Source organism: Penaeus monodon, chromosome 15 (assembly GCF_015228065.2).
Source record: "Penaeus monodon isolate SGIC_2016 chromosome 15, NSTDA_Pmon_1, whole genome shotgun sequence".
In the NCBI taxonomy this organism is placed as follows: Eukaryota; Metazoa; Arthropoda; class Malacostraca; order Decapoda; family Penaeidae; genus Penaeus; species Penaeus monodon.
This window is the reverse complement of record NC_051400.1, coordinates 45,112,979-45,113,656: the sequence shown is the minus strand read 5'-3', so window position 1 is coordinate 45,113,656 and position 678 is coordinate 45,112,979. Positions and strand designations below refer to the sequence as shown.

Genomic DNA, 678 nt, shown 5'->3' with positions numbered 1-678 from the left:
ATGCTTTTAGGATAGGTTGTAATATCTGAACTTAATGTAAAGAAGACGAAGAAAAAAGGAAAGCGAAAAGAATAAGATGAGAAATTCGAAAATTACAGCAACAGCTCGTTCTCCCAAAGGACACAGACCGTCGCCGAGTGTCAACTTGCGAGACAATAAAGTAATCTACCCTTTCCTTGTCCCTCCCTCATCCCCTCCCTTTGGCTCACTTCTACGTTCCTCCCCCTCCCTTCCCCACCTCCCTCCCCTCTCTCTCTCCCTTCTCCTAGTCCCTTATCCCTCTCCTACCTTCTCTCTCCACTCCCTTCTCCTTCTCCTCATCACCCCCTCTCTCGTGGTCCCTCCTCCTCCCCCACTCCATTCCCCTCTCCCCCTCTCTTTTCTTCCCACCAACTCTCCCCCTCCCCATCCCCTCCCCACCGCCTTTTCTCTTATCCCCTCCCCTCCCCCTCTTCTCTTATCCCCTCCTCTGTCCCTCCACCCCCTCCCCTCTCCCACCCGCCTGCCCGCCGCCACTTGCCTCCAGCGTAAAGCTATGAAGGAGACCCAACGATTAATTAAGCTTTACGATGTCATTTTGCTTCATGGCAGGATGTATAGATTTTGTACCTCGGCTGCGTCACAGGGAAGGAGAGACAAAGAAAAGCCTTTTCTTTGCGTCTTTTTGATGTCGCTGAG

General features: G+C 52.1%; 1 protein-coding gene across 1 annotated transcript in view; it reads left to right on the top strand.

Annotated features, from left to right (window-relative positions):
- The first annotated feature begins 76 nt into the window (after nt 1-76).
- LOC119582378 overlaps nt 77-678 on the top strand; it is a 9,752-nt gene continuing 9,150 nt past the window's right edge. The window contains exon 1 of the mRNA XM_037930592.1: nt 77-160. Within this exon, the coding sequence (XP_037786520.1) occupies nt 77-160 (84 nt within the window). The remainder of the gene's footprint in view (nt 161-678) is intronic.